Consider the following 19,947-nt stretch of genomic DNA (forward strand, 5'->3'; position numbering starts at 1 on the left):
TCCCCAGCCCTGTCCTGAGTGTCCCCAGCCATGTCCTGAGTGTCCCCAGCCTCGTCCCAAATGTCCCCAGCCCTGTCCTGAGTGTCCCCAGCCCTGTCCCAAATGTCCCCAGCCCTGTCCTGAGTGTCCCCAGCCCTGTCCTGAGTGTCCCCAGCCCCATCCCAACTGTCCCCACGGACACAGGGGTCAGCAGTGGGGCGTTGTCCCCGTGCCAGCCTGGGACTGTGGGGTGTCCCCTCTGTCCCCCGGGGCTGTCCCCAGTGTCACCCCCAAGGTCCCCTCTGGAACTTTCCAGAGCCCAAATCCTTCCTCCGCCCCCCGGAGGTGACAAAGGTGACAATGGGGACATGGCCACCCCCAGAGCGCCGGGGGTGGAGCTGAAACCTCGCAACTCTTGGATTATTTCTCTATTTTTTTAAAAAACATTTTTAATTCTTTTTTTTTCTTTTTTTGGGAATTTTTTTTTATTCTTCCTTTTTTATATTTTTGCTGTTCAAGTGCTGAGTTCGGCCCCGCCCCCCCCTCCCCCGGGACCCCCCCCGGGACCCCCCCGGGTCCCCCCGGAGCGACAGAACGAGGGACAAAAACAACGAACGGACCAACGGAAAAGGAACCTAAGACGTCACGCACAGCCCGAGAGCGGGAAATAATTAGAATAATTAGAATAATTAGAATAATAATATACTCGGGGGGGCGCCACCCCCCCCGCCACCCCCTCTGCCTGTGGCACCAGTCGGTCCCGGGCACTGGGACCAGTTAGAGCCAGTACTGGGACCAGTTCAGGTCTGGACACTGGGACCAGTGCTGCCACTCTGGGGTGACTGGTGCAGTGCCCAGAGGTAACTGGTCCCAGTTTCCAGCTCTGACTGGTCCCAGTACCTGGAGCAGGTGGTTTCCAGTGTCCAGCCCTGAACTGGTCCCAGTGCCTGGGGGTAACTGGTCCCAGTGCCCACCCTCCCCATCCTGTCCCCTTTGTGCCACCTGCCTGTGGGGGTTTGGGGGCTCCAGGACCCTCCCAGTCCCTCCCAGTCCGTCCCAGTCCCCTCCCAGCGGTTCCGGACCTTTCCCGGCGGGGGCAGCGCTGCTCACGGGGGGTGTCCCCGGCCCCCGCCAGCCCCGGAGCCCCCCAGGCACCGACGGGCAGGGCCGGGGGGTGCCCCGACCCCCGAGCCCGGATTGGCACCCCCGGCCCGGGGGGCGCGGCCACCGCGAGGGGCTGGCGGTCCCCACGAGGGGCTGGCGGTCCCCAGAAGGGGCTGGTGGTCCCCAGAAGGGGCTGGCGGTCCCCACGAGGGGCTGGCGGTCCCCAGAAGGGGCTGGTGGTCCCCAGAAGGGGCTGGCGGTCCCCACGAGGGGCTGGCGGTCCCCACGAGGGGCTGGTGGTCCCCAGAAGGGGCTGGCGGTCCCCACGAGGGGCTGGTGGTCCCCACGAGGGGCTGGCGGTCCCCGCGAGGGGCTGGCGGTCCCCAGAAGGGGCTGGCGGTCCCCAGAAGGGGCTGGCGGTCCCCACAAGGGGCTGGTGGTCCCCAGAAGGGGCTGGTGGTCCCCAGAAGGGGCTGGCGGTCCCCACGAGGGGCTGGCGGTCCCCACGAGGGGCTGGCGGCCACCGGGCCAGGCTGTGCCCCTTCTGGGGGCGCGGGGAGCTGCGGGACCTCTCCCTCCCCTTCCTGGCTGTCCCCATCCCCGTCCCCTCGCTCCGGCCCCCGCCGGCGCCACCAGGGCGGTGACATCGGGCGGTGACATCGGGCGGTGGCACCGGCCTGGCACCAGGGGCCCCTTAAGTGCTGCGGCGCCAGGAGGGGGGGCCCGGGGGGGGCCGCGACCTCTCGCCGGGGCCGCCTCGGCCCCGTAAGCGCTTCGGGGCTCCGCGGGGCTGTCGCGGAGCCGGCGACAAGTGCTAAAGATCCCGAGTGGCCCCGGAGTCCCCCTAAGTGCTGCGCGGGTGCGGGGCCGCTGCCGGCCGGAGCCCCCCGGGCCGGGGCCGCGTCCCCCTGCGGCACCCGGGGATAAGTGCTGGGGGGCCGCGGGGGCTGCGGGGGCTTCTCCCCCTCCCGGAGCCTCCTCCGGCCGCGGCCGCATCGCTCGGGGCCGAGAGGGAACCGCAGGAGCCGCGGCGGAGCCTCGGGAGACGCGGGGGGTTCGTTCTCACGTGAAACAAACACAAACAACAGGAAAAAAAAAAAAAACAACCAACCAAAAAAAAACCAAAAAAAAAAAATCAAAACCCTCCGAGGGCAGCGCGAGGCGAATGTGCGGCGTAAGCGGAATTTCGGCCCCAGCCGGAGCCTCCCAACAATTCTGGTGTCGCCTCCGGGTGACCCCCGGGCCGCCGGACCGCCCTCACCCCCCGGCGCAGCGCCGCGGCCCCGGGGCCGGTGCCAGGGCTGGAGCCAAAGCCCGGGCGGAGGCTCCGGGCCCCGCTGCCGTCCTTGCCCGGGGGTCCCCGGGGGTCTCCGGGCTGGAGCGGCCCCTCCGGAGCCGGCCCCGGCTGCGAGGGGAGGGAGCGGGGCGAGCGCCGGCCGGGAGGGCGATTAATAAATAAATAAATTAAAGAAGGGAGGCGGTTTCCTCCCGGTGCCGGGGGTCCCGCGGCCGGACCTCGCTGCGGCCGCGGGGACGGGGTCACCCCCCCCCTTGATGTCACCAGCGGTGTCACCAGCGGTGTCCCCAGAGCTGCTCCAGGAGCACGGGGAGACGCGGGGTGCGCTCTCTCTTCCTCCTCCTCCTCCTCCTCCTCCTCCTCCTCGTCCTGCTGCTCTCCCCGCTGGGCTGGCCCGGGGGAGCCGCCACCCGGGGCCGTGTCCCCGCGGTGTCCCCGTGTCGCCATCGCGGCGTGGGGGTCCCGGCCCCCCCCCTTCCCTTCTCCGTCCGGTCGCTTTATTGCACAATGCGCGTGGGATCGCGGGGCCGCCGCTCCGTGCCCTTCTCCTCCTCTCTCCTCCGCCATCCAAACCGATTCCAACGCTTGGCCTTTGTCACTTTGCGCTTCCCGCCCCGCCCCGAACCAACAACAACAAAATCCAAAAAAAAAAGCAAAAAAAGAGCAGAAAAAAAAAAAAAACTGCTGAGGAGCCCGCGGGGGGCAGGGGGGGCTCGCTCGGAGGGGAGGCGGGCGGGGAAGGAGGGAGGCAGGGCGGCTCTAGGAGCAGCCGCAGCGATCCACCACCATGCCGGGGATCTTGCCGTAGATGATCTGCTGCTTGTCGTTGAAGTAGAGCATGTTGATGGGGGACATCTTGGTGGGCGTGCAGCAGGGCCCGGCCGAGCCGCGCGGGTTGGCCTGCTGCACCAGGTGCGTGTGCGGGTACTTCTGCATGAACATGTACTCGCACTGGCCCGAGCAGTAGTTGGCCTTGTAGCGCTTGGGGGCGATGATCCAGTCCCAGCCGAACGCCTCGAAGTCCACGGTGAGCGGGTAGCGGCAGCAGCGCGACTCCGTGGAGTGCTCGTCGCAGTCCAGCCCCAGGTTCCGCCGCGAGCGCTTGTTGTTCTCCAGGACGCGCAGCTCCATGAAGGGGTGCTGGGGACAGCGACAGCGGGAGGGGACAGGGACAGCCGGGAGGGACAGGGTGAGGGGACAGGGACAGCGGGGAGGGGACAGGGACAGACGGGAGGGACAGGGACAGCCGGGAGAGACAGGGTGAGGGGACAGGGACAGACGGGAGGGACAGCGGGAGGGACAGGGACAGCGGGGAGAGACAGGGTGAGGGGACAGGGACAGGGTGAGGGGACAGGGACAGCCGGGAGGGACAGGGTGAGGGGACAGGGACAGCGGGGAGGGACAGGGTGAGGGGACAGGGACAGATGAGAGGGACAGGGACAGCGGGGAGGGGACACGGACAGCGGGGAGGGACAGGGTGAGGGGACAGGGACAGACGGGAGGGACAGGGACAGCGGGGAGAGACAGGGACAGCCGGGAGGGACAGGGTGAGGGGACAGGGACAGCGGGGAGGGGACAGGGTGAGGGAACACGGACAGCGGGGAGGGACAGGGTGAGGGGACAGGGACAGCGGGGAGGGACAGGGACAGCGGGGAGAGACAGGGTGAGGGGACAGGGACAGACGGGAGGGAACAGGGACAGCCGGGAGGGACAGGGTGAGGGGACAGGGACAGCGGGGAGGGACAGGGTGAGGGGACAGGGACAGACGGGAGGGGACAGCGACAGCGGGAGGGGACAGGGACAGCCGGGAGGGACAGGGTGAGGGGACAGGGACAGCGGGGAGGGGACAGGGACAGCGGGGAGGGACAGGGTGAGGGGACAGGGACAGACGGGCGGGACAGGGTGAGGGGACACGGACAGTGGGGAGGGACAGGGTGAGGGGACAGGGACAGCGGGGAGGGACAGGGTGAGGGGACAGGGACAGACGAGAGGGGACAGGGACAGCGGGGAGGGACAGGGTGAGGGGACAGGGACAGCCGGGAGGGGACAGGGACAGCGGGGAGGGACAGGGTGAGGGGACAGGGACAGCGGGGAGGGACAGGGTGAGGGGACAGGGACAGACGGGAGGGGACAGGGACAGCCGGGAGGGGACAGGGACAGCAGGGAGGGACAGGGACAGCGGGGAGGGACAGGGACAGCGGGGAGGGACAGGGACAGCAGGGAGGGACAGGGACAGACGTGAGGGGACATGGATAGTGGTGAGGGGACAGAGACAGCAGGGAGGGAACGGGGGGACAGCGGGGAGGGGACACAGGGGATAGGGGTGAGGGGACAGGGACAGCCAGGAGGGGACAGCGGTGGGACAGCCATGAGGGCACAGGGACAGTCAGGAGGGGACACGGGGGACAACAGGGAGGGGACAGACGTGAGGGGACATGGACAGTGGTGAAGGGACAGAGACAGCCGGGAGGGGACACAGGACAGCCGTGAGAGGACAGGGGACAGACATGAGGGGACAGTGGTGAGGAGACACAGGGGACGGTGATGAGGGGACAGCAGTGAGGGATACAGGACAGTGGTGAGGGGACACAGGGGACAGTGGTGAGGACAATGGTGACACACCAGTCCCACTGCACCCTGCTCCACCCAGCCCGCCTGCGCTGCGCCAGGGGGTGGTGGCACGCGCTGGAGGTGTCACCAGCCCCGTGGAGGTGTCAGTGGCGCCAGCAGCACTACTGAGGTGGCATTTTCCCCACAGAACTGCCACCAGCCCCACGGAGCTGTCACCACTCCTATCGAGGTGTCCCCAGCCCCACGGAGCTGTCACTGTCCCCACGACCTGTGATCACCATCCCTAAACTGCCACAGCCCCTCGGAGCTGTCACTGTCCCCCAGCCCCATCCCACCACTCACCCAGTGCCCCTCTGGGGACACCCTGAGCCCCCGTGTCCCCCTGGGCAGTGCCACCCCTCCAGTGCCATCTGGGGACACCCTGAGCCCCCCGTGTCGCCCCCCGGCGGCAGTGCCACCCACCAGCCCCTCATTTCTCCTCTCTGGGGACACCCTGAGCCTGGGGACAGTGCCACCCCTCCAGTGCCCCTCTGGGGACACCCTGAGCCTGGGGACAGTGCCACCCCTCCAGTGCCTCTCTCTGGGGACACCCTGAGCCTGGGGACAGTGCCACCCCTCCAGTGCCCCTCTGGGGACACCCTGAGCCTGGGGACAGTGCCACCCCTCCAGTGCCTCTCTCTGGGGACACCCTGAGCCTGGGGACAGTGCCACCCATCCAGTGCCCCTCTGGGGACACCCTGAGCCTGGGGACAGTGCCACCCCTCCAGTGCCCCTCTGGGGACACCTGAACCTGGGGGCAATGCCACCCCTCCAGTGCGCCTCTCTGGGGACACCCTGAACCTGGGGACAGTGCCACCCCTCCAGTGCCTCTCTGGGGACACCCTGAACCTGGGGACAGTGCCACCCCTCCAGTGCCCCTCTGGGGACACCCTGAGCCTGGGGGCAGTGCCACCCCTACAGTGCCATCTGGGGACACCCTGAACCTGGGGGCAGTGCCACCCCTCCAGTGCCCCTCTGGGGACACCTGAACCTGGGGACAGTGCCACCCCTCCAGTGCCCCTCTCTGGGGACACCCTGAACCTGGGGGCAATGCCACCCCTCCAGTGCCCCTCTCTGGGGACACCCTGAGCCTGGGGGCAGTGCCACCCCTCCAGTGCCCCTCTCTGGGGACACCCTGAACCTGGGGACAGTGCCACCCCTCCAGTGCCCCTCTCTGGGGACACCTGAACCTGGGGACAGTGCCACCCCTCCAGTGCCCCTCTGGGGACACCTGAACCTGGGGACAGTGCCACCCCTCCAGTGCCTCTCTGGGGACACCTGAACCTGGGGACAGTGCCACCCTTCCAGTGCCCCTCTGGGGACACCCTGAACTTGGGGACAGTGCCACCCCTCCAGTGCCCCTCTGGGGACACCCTGAACCTGGGCACAGTGCCACCCCTCCAGTGCCCCTCTGGGGACACCCTGAGCCTGGGGACAGTGCCACCCATCCAGTGCCCCTCTGGGGACACCCTGAACTTGGGGGCAGTGCCACCCCTCCAGTGCCCCTCTGGGGACACCTTGAGCCTGGGGACACAGTGCCACCCCTCCAGTGCCTCTCTGGGGACACCCTGAACCTGGGGAAAGTGCCACCCCTCCAGTGCCCCTCTCTGGGGACACCCTGAACCTGGGGGCAGTGCCACCCCTCCAGTGCCTCTCTGGGGACACCCTGAGCCCCCCGTGTCCCCCCCCGGCGGCAGTGCCACCCACCAGCCCCTCGGCGCCGGGCCCCAGCGAGGTGACAGCCAGGTCGTTGCCGTTGGGGTCGAAGGCGTTGATCTCGATGCCCCAATTGTTGTGCGGCTGCTTGAACCAGTTCTGCAGGACGTGCTTGAAGTCGATGCTCTGCCAGTGGCCGGAGCGCGAGTTGAGCTCGATCTTGAGCGAGCGGATGCGGATGTGGCGGCTGCCCTCGTCCGTGACGGGCTTGAGGCGCAGGATCTGCAGGTACACGGTGGAGGTGTGCTGCACCGGCCGCAGGTACACCCAGAGCTGCGCCTTCACCACCTTGGTGAACATGATCTTGGGGCTGAAGTTGAAGAAGCAGCAGTGCGGGTTGCCCTCGATCTGCACCACCGGGTCCGCTGAGGAGGGAGGAGGGAGAGGAGGGGTCAGGGTTGGCTTTGGGACCCTCGGTGGGACCCCCCCCCACACCGCGCTGCGGGAGAGCCGGGACTCGCTGCGGGATCCCCCCGGCCCCGCACCGGGAACCGAGAGCCCCGTGCGGGGACCCGGGACCCTCCCTGGGACCCCTGAACCGCACTCTGGGACCCCTGAGAGACCCTCTCTGGGACCGCTGAACCGCATTCTGGGACCAGAGACCCTCCATTGGACCCCTGAACCGCATTCTGGGACCAGAGACCCTCTCTGGGACCCCTGAACCGCACTCTGGGACCAGAGACCCTCTCTGGGACCCCTGAACCGCATTCTGGGACCAGAGACCCTCTCTGGAATCCCCCAGAGCCACTCCGGGACCCCCGAGCCCCTCTCGGGGATCCACCCCAGCCCCGCACCGGGAACCGAGAGCATCTCTGGGACCCCTGAACCGCACTCTGGGACCCCTGAACCGCACTCTGGGACCCTCGAGCCCCGTGCGGGGACCCGAGACCCTCTCAGAGATCCCCCAGCCCCACACCGGGACCCCCGAGCCCCTCTCTGGGATCCCCCAGCCCCACTCTGAGACCCCCGAGCTGCACTCTGGAACCCCCCCAGCTCCTCTCCGCGGCCCTCCCCCACCTTGGGACCCCCGAGCCGCCCTCCGGGCCCCCCTGGCCCCGCTGCGGGACCCCCGAGCGCGCGGGGTCGGGGCAGCCCCTCCCCGGCCGGGCGGAGGTGAAGGTCGGGTCAGAGGCCGCCCCGGGGGTCGCCCGCTCGGAGGTCCCCGCTCGCCCCCTGACCCGCGGCCCCGGGGGGCTCGGGGACTGCCCGGAGCGAGCCCCCCGCGGGGAGGGGGGGGGGGATCCCCTGCCTGTGTGGGGCGGGGGGCTCCGGGCCCGCAGCACCTGCTCGGGGGGTCCGCGGGGTGAGGGTCCCAGGGCGCTGCATCTCCCGCAGCCCCCCCAAACCCTGGAGGTGACCAAACCCAGCGCCAGTGACACCCCCGAGCACCCCCCGGCTCCGGGGGTCCCCCCGCGGCCCGGCCCCACATCTGGGTCGAATTGAGCTGGGAATTTGCGCCCCCCCGGCGCAGCCCCCGCCCCCTGCCCGCACCGGTCAGGTTTAATAGCGCCCAGCTGCAGCGCGGGGCCATTTGCTGCGCCGGCCCCGCGGGGGTCACGACACCGGGAATGTCGCCTCCCCTCCCCGGCCCAGCTCGCAAATGGGGCTGGGGGCCGCGGGGACCCCCCGCCAGCAGCTCGGGGTGGGCTTTGTCACCCGGTGCGCCGTGACACCCGGGGGTGCGGGGCCGGTGGGTGCTGGGGGGGACCTGGGGGGCTCCGGGTGGGGATTTGGGGGCTCCCGGAGCCACCGGGGCCAGTCCCGGAGAGCCACCGAGGCCCCTCCTTGGGGACACCGCCCGGGGGCCTCGCTGCCCATCCCGGGGGACACCGGGCGCGGTGAGGGGGGGTCCGGCGGAGGGGCGGGGGGGGGGCCGTGCCCCGCCGGCCGCGGTGCCAGGATGCTCGTCCCGTCGCTGTGGCAACGGGGGATAAAGGTTACCGGGACACCGGGCACAGCTGGGCCTGTGCCGGGCGGGGGGCGGCCCCCGGACCCCCCCCCCCCGCTCTTTGTTCCCGCATTCGGGGCCCCCCGAGCGCGGCCCCCCCCGCTCCGAGCCCCCCACCCCCCCGAGGTGCTCGGCGCTGTCCCCACGTCCTTGTGTCGCCACGTCCTTGTGTCGCCTGTCCCCGCGTCCCGCTGACCTTGAGCGGCTCCCCCCGGGCCCCCGCAGCCCCTCGCCCCCCCGGACCCCCCCCCCCCGGGCCTCATTAAGCTCCCCACCCCCCGCGGGTCGCGGGGGTCACGGGTAGCCCCTCGGGGGGTTTCGGAGCCAATTAACCCTCGCGGCTCCTCCCGCAGCTCGGCCCCCCCCGGGAGGGGCTGGGGGGGGGTTGGGGGCCGGGCAGGGGGGGCGGGGGGCGGCCGGGGGGAACCCGAGAGCTTTATGGCTCCGCTGCGCCCATAAAGCGCCTTCCCCTCCTTCTGTTCAGGAACCATAAAAACCCCACAATTGCCCGGGGGGGGCGAGCGGAGAGGGGGGAAAAAAAATCAAAATAATAACGGAGAGGAGCCCCCCCCTCCCCTTCCCTCCCCTCCCCGGGGCGCATCCGGGCCCGCGGGACCCCCCGGGGGTGGGGAGGGGGCTCTGCCCTTTATTTTGGGGGGCCCCCGAGCTGCGAAAGGGGCGGGGAGGGGGGGCCCGAGGCCCGGGGAGGAAAACCCCAGCGTGTCGTCAATTTTATGGGTAATAAAATTTCAAAGCCGCCCGAGTGCATTTAATGCCTGGGAAGGAAATTCGGGGAGGGGGCGGCAGCGCCTCACACCTCCCTCCCTTCCGCTCGCCCTTCGCCCCCGGCCCCTCGCCCCCCCGGGGGTCCCGCGCCGGGAGCAGGTGGAGAAATCCCGGGGGAAACTGAGGCAGGGGAGGGGGCGGAGCCGAGCCAGGCGCGGCCGAGTCCCCGTGTCCCCTCCCGCTGTCCCAGCGGGGACCCCTGGCCGCGCTGGCCTGTCCCCAGCACGGCCTGCTGTCACCCTGCTGTCACCCTGCTGTCACCCTGCTGTGGCCTTGCCGTCACCCCGATGTCACCATCACCCTGCTGGCACCCTGTTTGTCACCCTGCTGTCACCCTGTTGTGACCCTGCTGGCACTCTGTTTGTCACCCTGTTTGTCACCCTGCTGTCACCCTGCTGTCACCCTGTTTGTCACCCTGCTGTCACCCCGCCACGTGCCCTGGGGACAGCGAGGTCACCGTGCCACCTGCCCCGGTGCCCCCAGTCCGCTCCCAGTGCCCAGTGCCAGGTCCCAGTGCCGCTGCTGAGCGGTGCCAGTGCCTGGTGACAGTCCCCAGGTCCCTAGGCACCAGTGCCAGCTCCCAGATCTGTGCTACCAGCTCCCAGTCCCAGTCCAGCTCCCAGTCCCAGACCCAGTCTCAGCTCCCAGTCCCAGACCCAGTCTCAGCTCCCAGTCCCAGTCCCAATCCCAGTTCCCAGTCCCAGCTCCCAGTCCCAGTCCAGCTCCCAGTCCCAGTCCCCAATCCCAGTTCCCAGTCCCAATCTCAGCTCCCAGCTCCGAGTTTCAGTCTCCTGTCTCAGTTCCCAGTCCCAGCCCCCAATCCCAGTGTCCCAGCCCCCAGTCCCAGTTCCCAATCTCAGCTCCCAGTCCCAGCTCCCAATCCCAATCCCAGTCCCAATCCCAGTTCCCAGTCCCAGTCTCAATTCCCAGTTTCAGTCTCCTGTCTCAGCTCCCAGTTCCAGTTCCCAATCCCAGTCTCAGTTCCCAGTTTGTCTCCTGTCTCAGCTCCCAGTCCCAACTCCCAATCCCAGCCCCAATCCCAGTCCCTGCCCCCAGTCCCAGTTCCCAGTCCCAGTCTCAGTTCCCAGTTTCAGTCTCCAGTCTCAGCTCTCAGTCCCCAGTCCCTGTCTCAGTTCCCAGTCCCAGCTCCCAGTCCCTGTCCCCAATCTCAGTCCCCAGCTGCCACTCCCCAGTGTCCTCCCAGTTCCCAGTCTCAGTTCCCAGTTCCTGGTCCCATCACCCAGGGCCAGCTCCCAGTGCTGGTGCTGGGCCGGGTGACACTGCCAGCTCCCAGTGCCCTGTCCCCTCTCCCAGTTCCATGTCCCCAGTCCCCAGTCCCTTGTCCCCGTGTCAGCTCCCAGTCCCCAACGCCAGCGCTCTGTGCCAGCTCCTGGTCCCCAGTCCCAGCTCCCAGTAACAACTCCCGGCTCCCAGTCCCAGCTCCCGGTGCCACCTCCGAGTCCCCAGTGCCACCTCCCAGTCCCAGCTCCCAGTGCCACCTCCCAGTACCAGTTCCCAGTCCCAGCTCCCAGTGCCACCTCCCAGTCCCCAGTACCAGTTCCCAGTCCCAGCTCCCAGTGCCACCTCCCAGTCCCCAGCGTCACCAGCCTGTCCCCAACCCCAGTCCCCAGTGCCACCTCCTGCTCCCCAGCACGGGGCCCCTCTCCCCGTCCCAGTCCCCTCTCCCAGTTCCCGGCGCTGTCCCCCTGTCCCCTTGTTGTCCTCTCGTTGTCCCCTCGTTGTCCCCTTGTCCCCGTCCCCGCGCGCACCAAGCGTCCCCGCGGGACCCGCACGGACCGGGGGGGACCAGAAGGGCCCGGGGGGGGGTTCAGGGACCCCCAGGAGGGACTCGGGGACCCCCGGGATGGACTCGGGGACCCCCGGGGTGGGGGGGCTCGGGGAGGACGGGGCGCCCCGCGGGGACCTCGGTGACGAGCGGGGAGGGCAGCGGGGGACGGGGAGCGGAGCCGAGGGTGGGGGGCTCCGGGCCGGGGCTGGGGGGCCGGGGGCGGGCGGGGGGCGGGGGGGGGGAGTCCTCCGGCGAAGTTTGCAGCGGAACAAAGGGCGGCACTGACTTTCCTGGGCCATGCTGATGACGGTCTCGGTGGTGGCGTGGTACTCGTCCTCCTCCAGGTACTCGTCGTGCTGCAGCGAGTCCCCCTGGAAGTCGTGGAGGTCCAGGAGCTGCTGGAGCGGGGGGGCCTTGGGCAGCAGCTGCTTCACCACCTCCCGGGTGATGTTGGGCGCTTCCTTCAGCCGCAGCTTGCTCAGGATCTGCGACTTGATGCTCTCCAGCCGCAGCTCTTTGCTCTGCCGCCGCCACAGGCACACGGGGCAGGCGGGCTCGGAGGCGGGGGGCTGCTCCACCGACCCCCCCCCCGCCACCGCGGCCACCAGCGAGCCCAGCAACCACCACAGCGGGGCCATGCCGGGGGGGGACAGCAAGAAATACATCGGGAGAGCGAGGGGGGGAAAAAAAAAAACCAAAACAAAAAGAAAAAAAAATAAAAAAAGAAGAAGAAACAAGAGGGAGGGGGAAAAAAATTAAAAAAAAAAAAAATAAAATAAGCAAACCCTTCCCCACCGGGCCGCCCCCCCGCCCCGCTTCCACCGCAGCGCGCAAGGGGGGGGAAGGCGGTAACGGCGGCGGGGGCGGGGAAGCGGGGACCCCGGGGGGGGCCGAAGGGGGGGGGGGGATGAAAAAAAGCGGCGGTAGCGGCGGCCCCGGGGTTTTATACCCCAAGAGAAGTGTGTCGTCAGCGGCCTTGATTGGCTGCGGGCGCACAAAAGAGGTTCTGGCAGGGGCTTGGCACCAGCCGCCGCCGGCCCCCCGAGCCCCGGGAACGGCCCCGCCGCCGCCCGGTGCGCTCGGGCACCCCTCGCCCGCCCCTCGGCTCGGGGGGGGCCCGGGGGGCGGCGCGGCCCGGCCCCGGCTCCCGGCAAGTGCGGCGGGATGGATGCGCGTCCCGGCAAGTGCGCCCGCCCCCCGGGCTGCCCCCCGAGCCCCCCGGCAGCCCCCGAGCCCCCCCCGGCCCCGCTCGGTGCCGGCCCCGGTGGAACCGGGCGCGGGTTCCGCCAGCGGAGCTCCCAGCGGCGAGCGGAGCGGGGAGCCCGGCCCGGGGGTGCCCGGCCGGGGGTTGGGGGGCTCGGGGACCCCCGGGGGGGCTGAAACTCGCGGGAGGGGGGTGAAGGTGCCCGGTGTGGAGCATCCTGGCACCGGGAAGTGCTGCGGGAGCACCGGGAGGTCCCAGGAGGGACCGGCACCGGCGGAGCCCGGCCCGGGGGTGCCCGGCTGGGGGCTCGGGGACCCCCGGGGGGGCTGAAACTCGCGGGAGGGGGGTGAAGGTGCCCGGTGTGCAGCATCCTGGCACCGGGAAGTGCTGCGGGAGCACCGCTCCAGGAGGGACAAGGACATCCCAGCACGGCTTGGGGGGCTCGGGGACCCCCGGGGGTCACGGGGGTCCCGCTCCCAAGGCGGGGGCGCTCGGGGGGGGCTCAGGGGGAGCCTGCCCACCCCGCACCGGCACCGGGCAGCGCTTCCAGGAGGAGCCAGGGGAGTAACGGGGGGACCCCGGCCCGGAGATCACCGTGGGGACCCCCCGGGTAACCGGGGACCCCCGGCCCTCCTTTTTCCCGGTGCGCGCCCCATCAGAACCATGGAGAGGGGAGAACCCACCGGGGGCTCGGGAGGGCTGGCCCGGGGGGGGAGCACGGCCCTGGGGGGGTCCCGGTGGGTTTGGGGCGGGGGGAGCGGCCCCGTTGCCCCCCGGTCCCGGCGGGGTCGGTGCCGGTCCCGCAGCCCCCCGGGCAGCGCTCCGCCGCGCGGCGGGGGCCGGAACTGCAGCGGGGGCGCTTTGGGGACACGCGACACGCGACACGGGACCCCCGCCACCGCCACCGAGCGCCCCCCCCACACCGCCTCCGCGGTGTCACCGGTGTCACAGTCCCGGGGGGCGGGGACGGGGGGTGTCACCTCCCGCTTTGTCCCCTCCCCGCCGGTGTCGCGACTCCCCCCGGTGTCCCCGCGGTCCGGTGTGACCCCGGCCCGCGGGGCCGCGGCAGCGAGCGGGTTAAGCGCGGCTGTGACGCGGCCCCGTCCCCGCCCACGGGCGGCCCGCAGGAGCTGTCAGCGGCCCCGGTAACGGCAGCGCGGGCGGGGGGCGGCCCCCAGGGTCCCCGAGGGTCCCCGGGGTGTCCCCAGGGGTGGGGACGCGCCCTGGGGGGGGTCCCCAGCGCGGGGGTGGCGGGGGGGGGGGGGAGTTTGGGGCCGTTCCGGGGCCGTTCCGGGGGGGCCGCGTCGCCCTGAGCCTTCCGGGGGGACAGCGAGGACCCCCCCGGCCCCAGCGGGACAGGGCCACCCCCCCGCGGGGACACCCTTGGGGACAGCCGCGTGTCCCCACGGCCACAGCGCCGTGGCCATTTCCCCGTGGCCGTGTGGCCGCCTTTGTGTCCCCGTGTCCCCGTGTGCTCACGTCCACATGGCCACGTCCCCCGTGTCCCCACCTGCCCATGTCCCCATGTCCCCACACCCGTGTGGCACCCTGTCCCCGTGTCCCCTTGTGCCCACGTTCACATCGCCACGTCCCCCGTGTCCCCGTGTCCCCGTGTTCTGTCACCTCATCTCCCCGTGTCACCCTGTCCCCATGTCCCCATATCCCCATGTCCCCAAATCCCCACATGCCAGTGTCCCCAAAATCCCAATGTCCGTGTCCTAATGTCCCCCTGTCCCCCTGTCCCCACATCCCAGTGTCACCCTGTCCCACCATCCAAATGTCCCCAAAATCCCACTGTCCGTGTCCCTATGTCCCCAAATTCCCACATCCCCCTGTCCCCCTGTCCCCACATCCCACTGTCCTCACTGTCCATGTCCCAGTGTCCCCCTGTCCCCCTGTCCCCACATCCCACTGTCCATGCCCCAGTGTCCCCCTGTCCCCAAATCCCCACATCCCACTGTCCCCACTGTCCATCCCCCAGTGTCCCCCTGTCCCCCTGTCTCCCTGTCCCCACTGTCCATGTCCCAGTGTCCCCCTGTCCCCACATCCCACTGTCCCCAAATCCCCACATCCCAATGTCCCTGTCCCCACTGTCCATGTCCCCCTGTCCCCCCTGTCCCCCCGTCCCCCTGTCCCCACTGTCCATAACCCCTGTCCCGCTGTCCCCCCGTCCCGCTCTCCCCCTGTCCCCCCTGTCCCCTCTGTCCCCCCTGTCCCCCACTGCCCATGTCCCCCTGTCCCCTCTCTCCCCCCTGTCCCCCTGTCCCCCATGCCCATGTCCCCCTGTCCCCCTGTCCCCCTGTCCCCCTGTCCCCACTGCCCATGTCCCCCTGTCCCCCTGTCCCACTGTCCCCCTGTCCCCATCATTTGGTGTCACTCCGGATCCTTCCCGAGCGCGTCCCTGACCCCGCGGCTGCCCCCGGCAGGTGTCGCGCCTGTCGCGCCTGTCGCGGCTGTCGCGCCTGTGGCGGCGTGGCCGTGTGGCCGTGTCGCGGCTGTGGCGGTGTCGCGGCCATGGCGGGGCTGCTGCCGGCGCTGGTGGCGGTGTCGCAGAAGGCGGCGGAGGTGGCGCGGCTGTGCCGGGCGGAGGAGCCGCTCTTCCGGCTCCTGGTGGCCGAGAAGACGGGCCCGGAGCGCAGCGCCCGCTTCGCCCGCGACTTCAAGACGCTGGCGGATGTCCTGATCCAGGAGGTCATCAAGCACGACCTGGGGACACAGGTGGGGACAGCCCCGGGGTGGCCGAGGGGGGGGTGGCACCTCCCGGGCCTCCCCTGAGTCCCCCGCGGTGTCCCCGCAGTTCCCCGAGCTCCGCGGCCACATCCACGGGGAGGAGACCAGCGAGTTCAGGGACGCGCAGGGTGAGGGGACAGGGAGGGGACAGGGAGGGGACAGAGGGGACGGTGAGGGGACGGGGGGACAGAGGGGACAGGGGGACAGGGGGGACAGTGGGGGGACAGGGGGGACAGTGGGGGGACAGAGGGGACAGGGAGGACAGAGGGGACAGTGAGGGGACAGAGGGGAACAGAGGGGACAGGGACAGGGGAGACAGAGGGGACAGGGAGGACAGAGGGGACGGGGGGGACAGAGGGGACAGGGGGGACAGAGGGGACAGTGAGGGGACAGAGAGGGGATGGGGGGACAGGGGGGACAGGGGAGACAGAGGGCACAGTGAGGGGGACAGGGGGGAACAGAGGGGACAGGGACAGGGGGACAGAGGGTACAGACGGGACAGGGGGGGACAGTGAGGGGACAGAGAGGGGATAGGGGGATGGGGGACAGGGGGGACAGTGAGAGGACAGGGGGGACAGTGGGGAAAGAGAGGGGACAGAGGGGGGACAGAGATGACAGAGGGGACAGCAAGGGGACAGTGAAGGGACAGCAGGGACAGAGGGGACAGAAAGGGGACTGAGGGGACAGTGAGGGGACAGCGGGGACAGTGAAGGGACAGCAGGGACAGAGGGGGGACAGCAAGGAGACAGAGGGGACAAAGGGGACAGCAGAGGGACAGCGGGGACGGACGGGACAGAGAGGGAACAGTGAGGGGACAGGTGTGGGGCACAGTGGGGTGGGGACATCTGTGGGGGGTGTGGGGACAGCAAGGGGACACATGTGGGGATGGGGGGCCAAGGCTGAGGAGGGAGGGAGGGAGTCCCCATGTCCCAGTGTCACCCTGCCCATGTCCCCCTGTCCCCATGTCCCCATGTCCCCATGTCCCAGTGTCACCCTGTCCATGTCCCCCTGTCCCCATGTCCCCATGTCCCCACATTCCCGTGGCTGAGTCAGGGTCCCCACCGGGGTCTGTGGGGCTGTGGCTGGGTCGGGGGTCCCTGGGCCATGGCCCTGGCAGGTGGCACGGTGACAGTGCGGGTCTGTGCCACCCTGGGTGTCCCTGTGCCACCCTGGGGGCTGATTTGGGGTCCCGGCAGGTGGCACGGTGACAGTGCGGGTCTGTGCCACCCCGGGGGACACGGTGGCCCTGCTGCTGGCCGTGCTGGGCCCCGAGCAGACGAGGGCGGCCGAGCTGCTGGCAGAGGCCGTGCACAAGGAGGTGACACTTGGGGACACGGAGCTGGATGGCATCGACCCCGGAGTGTCCCCAGGGGACCTGGGAATCTGGATAGACCCCATTGGTGAGGGGGGTGGGGACAGGGGTGGGGACAGGGATGGCGTGGGATGGGGTGGGGACAGGGACGGGATGGGATGGGGACATGGATGGGACAGGGATGAGGTGGGGACGGAGACAGGGACAAGGATGGGGTGGGGACAGGATGGGGACAGGATGGGGTTGATGGGATGGGATAGAGGGGACAGAAACAGAAACATGGACAGGGATGGGGACAGGAATTGGCACAGGGATGGGGTGGGGACAGGGACAGGGACAGGGGTGGGGACAAGGATGGGGACAGGGATGGGGACAGGATGGGGTTGATGGGATGGGATGGAGGGGACAGAAACAGAAACAGGGACAGGGATGGGGACACGGATGGGACAGGGACAGGATGGGGACAGGATGGGGTTGATGGGATGGGATGGAGGGGACAGAAACAGAAACAGGGACAGGGATGGGGACAGGAACTGGCACAGGGATGGGATGGGGACAGGGATGGGGACAGGGCCAGGCCAGGGCTGGCACCCCCCAGACCCCCTGGCACCCCCCAGACTCCACCAACGAGTTCATCGGGGGGCGCGAGGACGTGGCCGCCGTGGATGGCATCGCCCCCGGGGGGCTGCGCTCGGCCCTGGTGCTTGTGGGGGCCTTCGACCGCCACAGCGGGGTCCCCGTGCTGGGGGTCATCAACGAGCCCTTCTTCCAGAGGGACCCCCAGACCCACAGGTACGGCCAGAGCCCGCAGCCGGGACCCCCAGAGCCCCTGACAGCCCTGGGACCCCTGACCCTGCACCCCGGGACCCCTGGGACCCCTGACAGCCCTGGGACCCCTGACCCTGCACCCCGGGACCCCTGACAGCCCTGGGACCCCTGACCCTGCACCCCGGGACTCCTGACAGCCCTGACCCTTCACCCCGGGACCCCTGTCACCCCCTGACAGCCCTGACCCTGCACTGGGGGTCCCTGTCACCCTGTCCCCCACACCTCAGGACCACTGCCACCCCTGACCTTCACCCAGGGTCCCAATTCCCCCACATCCCACACCCCGGGGTCCTCACTCCCCCTGACCCCCATCCCGGGGTCCCCGTGCCCCCCAACCCGGGGGTCCCAGCCCCCCATTCCCCCATCCCGGGGTCACCATTCCTCCATTTCCCCCCACCCTGGGGTCCCCATTCCCCCCATCCTGGGGTCCCAATTCTCCCATTCCCCCACACCCGGGGGTCTCTGTCCCCCATTCCCCCATCCCAGGGGTCCCAGCCCCCCATTTCCCCCATTCCAGGGTCCCAATTCTCCCATTTCCCCCCACCCTGGGGTCCCTGTCCCCCCATTCCCCCCATCCCGGGGTCCCCATTCCCCCCACCCCATGTCCCCATCTCACCTCCCCGTGTCCCCTCCCTCCCGCAGGTGGCAGGGTCGCTACCACTGGGGGGTGGCGCACGGCGACACCCGGCTGTGCTCGCTGTCCCCTCCGGTGCCCCGGCCGTGTCCCCGCGTGGTGCTGAGCCGGGCCGAGGGCGCAGCGGTTCGGGGGGCTCTGGCCTCGCTGGGGGGGGGTCCCCCTCTTTTCGCCGCCGGGGCCGGCTACAAACTGCTCTGCGTGGCGCTGGGGCTGGCGGACGCCTTCGTGCTGTCGCAGGCCACCACCTTCGCCTGGGACTCGTGCGGCCCGCACGCCATCCTGCGGGCCCTGGGCGGCGGCGTGGTGGCCTTGGCGGGGGCGCTGCGGGCACGGCGGGAGGGGGGCGCCGGGGACCCCCCCGAGCTGCGCTACCACCGGCCCGAACCGGGCCGGGCCGGGCCCGAGCGCTGGGCGAACCGGGAGGGGCTGGTGGCGTTCGTGCACCCCCCGCACCTGCGGGCGGTGCTGGGGGCGCTGGGGGGGCTGGGGGACATCGGGGGGCTGGGGGGAACGGGGGGCGCGGGGGGTAATGGGGACATGGGGGACAATGGGGGCATGGGGGGCACGGGGGGCACGGGGGGAGCGGGGGGTGCGGGGGGCTCGGGGGGCTTGGGGGATAATGGGGACATGGGGGACAATGGGGACATGGGGGACATGGGGGGCTTGGGGGATAATGGGGACATGGGGGACAATGGGGGCATGGGGGGCATGGGGGGCACGGGGGACGTGGGGCGTGTGGGGCGCTTGTGACACGGGCTGGGGGACAATGGGGGGGTCGGGGGGCTGGCACCCCGTGGGGGGGCGTTGGGGTGGGGGATTTGGGGGGCTGGGACCCTGTGGGGGGGGTCTGGGGGAGCTTGGGGACATTGGGGTGGGGGTCAGGGGGGCTGGGACCCCAGGTGAGGGGTCAGAGGGTGACAAGGACCCCAGGTAAAATGTAGGGGGGTGCAGGGACCCCCAGTTGGGGGTCAGGAGGGGTTGGGGGACACTGAGATGGGGGATTTGGGGGGCTGGGACCCCAGGGTGAGGGGTCAGGAGGGGCTGGGACCCCAAGGGGGAGGGTCCAGCGTGTTTGGGACCCCCGGGGGAGGGGCTGGGGGTCCCGAGGACCTCGGGGTGCAGGACCAGGGTGACAGGGACCAAGGACAGGGGGACAGCAGGGACCCCCGGGTGCGGGGTCAGGGGTCACAGGGACCCCCGGGTGCGGGGTCGGGGGAATTTGGGACCCCCCGGTGCGGGGTCAGGGGAATTTGGGACCCCCCCGGTGCGGGGTCAGGGGTCACAGGGACCCCGGTGCGGGTCGCGGTGGGAGCTCAGAGTCCCGGGTCCCCCGTGTGGGACCCCCGGTGTCCCCTCGGTGTCCCCAAGTGTCCCCCTCCCCCCAATAAAGGGTCGCTCGCAGCCGTTGCCGTTCTGCCGGGCCGGGGGGGGCGGTGCCGGTGCCGGTGCCGGTGCCGGTGCCGGTGCCGGTGCCGGTGTCGGTCCCGGGGCGGTCCCAGACCGGGGGGGCGGTGTCGGTGTCGGTCCCGGGGCGGTCCCGGACCGGGAGGGGCGGTGCCGGTGCCGGTGTCGGTCCCGGGGCGGTCCCAGACCGGGGGGGCGGTGTCGGTGTCGGTCCCGGGGCGGTCCCGGACCGGGAGGGGCGGTGCCGGTGCCGGTGTCGGTCCCGGGCCGGGGGGGGCTGTGCCAGTGCCGGTCCCGGGGCGGTGCCGGTGCCGGTCCCGGGGCCGTCCCGGGCCGGGGGGGGCGGTGCCGGTGTCGATCCCGGGGGGGGCGGTGTCGGTGTCGATCCCGGGGGGGGCGGTGTCGGTGTCGGTCCCGGACCGGGGGGGGCGGTGCCGGTGCCGGTCCCGGGGCCGTCCCGGGCCGGGGGGGGGCGGTGCCGGTGCCGGTCCCGGGGGGGGCGGTGCCGGTGTCGGTCCCGGACCGGGGGGGGCGGTGCCGGTGCTGGTCCCGGGCAGGGGGGGGCGGTGCCGGTGCCGGTCCCGGGGCGGTCCCGGGCCGGGG

At 70.7% G+C, this 19,947-nt stretch overlaps 3 protein-coding genes across 3 annotated transcripts; 1 reads left to right on the forward strand and 2 right to left on the reverse strand.

The window, feature by feature from the left end:
- Nucleotides 1–1,085: 1,085 nt before the first annotated feature.
- LOC132340722 (proline-rich protein 2-like) lies at nt 1,086–2,827 on the reverse strand. The gene is made up of 3 exons (XM_059871781.1): nt 2,791–2,827; nt 2,345–2,673; nt 1,086–2,120 (listed from the first exon to the last, which is right to left on the reverse strand). The coding sequence occupies exons 1-3, from the start codon at nt 2,825–2,827 to the stop codon at nt 1,086–1,088; spliced, it is 1,401 nt and encodes a 466-aa protein (XP_059727764.1).
- Nucleotides 2,828–3,052: 225 nt separating this feature from the next.
- GDF11 (growth differentiation factor 11) lies at nt 3,053–11,867 on the reverse strand. Its single transcript, XM_059871859.1, has 3 exons — nt 11,516–11,867; nt 6,698–7,071; nt 3,053–3,520 (listed from the first exon to the last, which is right to left on the reverse strand). Exons 1-3 carry the CDS (start codon nt 11,865–11,867, stop codon nt 3,140–3,142), a joined length of 1,107 nt encoding a protein of 368 aa, XP_059727842.1. The 3' UTR covers nt 3,053–3,139.
- A 2,915-nt stretch (nt 11,868–14,782) lies between these two features.
- Nucleotides 14,783–18,435, forward strand: INPP1 (inositol polyphosphate-1-phosphatase; the record flags this gene model as incomplete). The annotated part of the gene is made up of 5 exons (XM_059871782.1): nt 14,783–15,151; nt 15,231–15,291; nt 16,360–16,563; nt 17,093–17,267; nt 17,946–18,435. Coding segments are annotated over exons 1-5 (1,134 nt in total), but the record flags the coding sequence as incomplete, so codon positions are not given.
- Nucleotides 18,436–19,947: the final 1,512 nt, after the last annotated feature.

The sequence above is a fragment of the Haemorhous mexicanus genome, chromosome 33 (genome assembly GCF_027477595.1).
Source record: "Haemorhous mexicanus isolate bHaeMex1 chromosome 33, bHaeMex1.pri, whole genome shotgun sequence".
Classification (NCBI taxonomy): domain Eukaryota; kingdom Metazoa; phylum Chordata; class Aves; order Passeriformes; family Fringillidae; genus Haemorhous; species Haemorhous mexicanus.